At 23.3% G+C, this 1,688-nt stretch overlaps 1 protein-coding gene across 1 annotated transcript in view; it reads right to left on the bottom strand.

Annotated features, from left to right (window-relative positions):
- Nucleotides 1-1,688, bottom strand: part of LOC107667096 (UDP-GalNAc:beta-1,3-N-acetylgalactosaminyltransferase 2-like) — a 21,467-nt gene that overhangs the window by 11,372 nt on the left and 8,407 nt on the right. Inside the window, exon 4 of the mRNA XM_016458688.1 lies at nucleotides 1,003-1,196. Coding sequence (XP_016314174.1) covers nucleotides 1,003-1,196 — 194 coding nt within the window. The remainder of the gene's footprint in view (nucleotides 1-1,002; nucleotides 1,197-1,688) is intronic.

The following is a 1,688-nucleotide window of genomic DNA, read 5'->3' as shown; positions in this document are numbered from 1 at the left end:
TAATAATAATAATAATAATAATAATAATAATAATAATAATAATAATAATAATAATAATAATAATAATAATAATAATAATAATAATAATAATAATAATAATAATAATAATAATAATAATAATAATAATAATAATAATAATAATAATAATAATAATAATAATAATAATAATAATAATAATAATAATAATGTTTCACTTTATTATTAATGGATTATATTTATTATTAATGGATTATATTTATTATTAATGGATTATATTATTATTATTATTTAAATTTAAAAAAATAATAACAATAATGATAACAACAATAAAAGTTATTATTCAATTACATTTTAATTAAAAAAATGTGTCTAATAATAGTAATAATATTAATTATTATCATTAGTGTTATTGTTAATAACACCACCACCACCACCAATAATAATAATCATTAATAATAATAACTATAATTATTATTATTAATAAACAATTATTTAAATACAAAATTAATAATAATAATCATAATGGTTTTATTTTATTATTAATGTATTATATTTTATTACATTATTTTACATTTATTACATATTAAGTAATGATTTAAATTAATTATTATTATTATTATTTAAACAATCATTTGATTTGAAATATAATAATAATAATAATAACCAAGACCAAAAAGACAGCACATATTGGTTCATTTGCATTGAGCACAAAACCATCTGAAGTCAGGCTGATGTTTATACATTTACAAAATTGTCATTTTTCATTTGTCATGTTCATAACTGTGGATATGGTTGGGTCTGTGCAGTTCATTGTAATATTAATCATTTTTATTTGATTTTAAGGGCAGTTTTGTTTGTTTTTTGCTTTTGTGCTGTAATTATAAATCTCTTGTACAGTGCTGTTGAGTCCGATGCACAATCCTTGAAGTGAACGCAGTTGAGAAGCAGTGATTTACAGGCTTCATCGTCTGATGCCTGATGCTGGTGACAGGGACAGACTCCAGACTGCGTTTGTGCTCGTACCTCTTGGTCCACCTGGAAGAGCCGGACCGTGACGTTGCCCCTGAAGTCGTCTCGCGGTCCGTTGGGAAAGATGCCCAGCTGGGTGATGACCACCGAGTGAAGGACCTTGAAGTCCAGACTGACGGCAGAGACATCGGAGGGCAGCAGTGCAGACGTGTCAGGAACGCTCAAGATAGCCATCTCCTGCCCAGCAGCTGAAACCAGAGTTCAGGGATCAGGGCAACTTCTGCTGAAATGAGTTTAGCAGGCACAAATCAATTCTTAAGAAAAATAAAACCACTAATAATAATAACAACAACAACAGTGGTTTTATTTCATTATTAATTGTTTATATTTTTATTCTATTATTTTTAATATTACTATTAAACAATGATTAAATTAAAATATAATTTAATAATAATAATAACGTATTATTATTCAGTAATACTGTAATTTAAATAATTTCTCTAATAGCAATAATTATAATTCCTATTGTTGCTATATTTTATATTCATATTTAATATATTTACTATCTTATATTTGATATAGTTATTATTATTATTATTATAAATAATGATGCAAATGAAAAACAATTTAAATGTAAATTTAAAATTTTATATTTTATTAATAATAATGCAAGAAAAAATACAAATAAACCATTATTATTATTAAAAACAACTGAGGTTTTTTATTATTATTAATTGTTT

This window comes from Sinocyclocheilus anshuiensis, unplaced genomic scaffold (genome assembly GCF_001515605.1).
Source record: "Sinocyclocheilus anshuiensis isolate Anshui unplaced genomic scaffold, SAMN03320099.WGS_v1.1 scaffold665, whole genome shotgun sequence".
In the NCBI taxonomy this organism is placed as follows: Eukaryota; Metazoa; Chordata; class Actinopteri; order Cypriniformes; family Cyprinidae; genus Sinocyclocheilus; species Sinocyclocheilus anshuiensis.
This window is presented reverse-complemented; position numbering and strand designations above follow the sequence as displayed.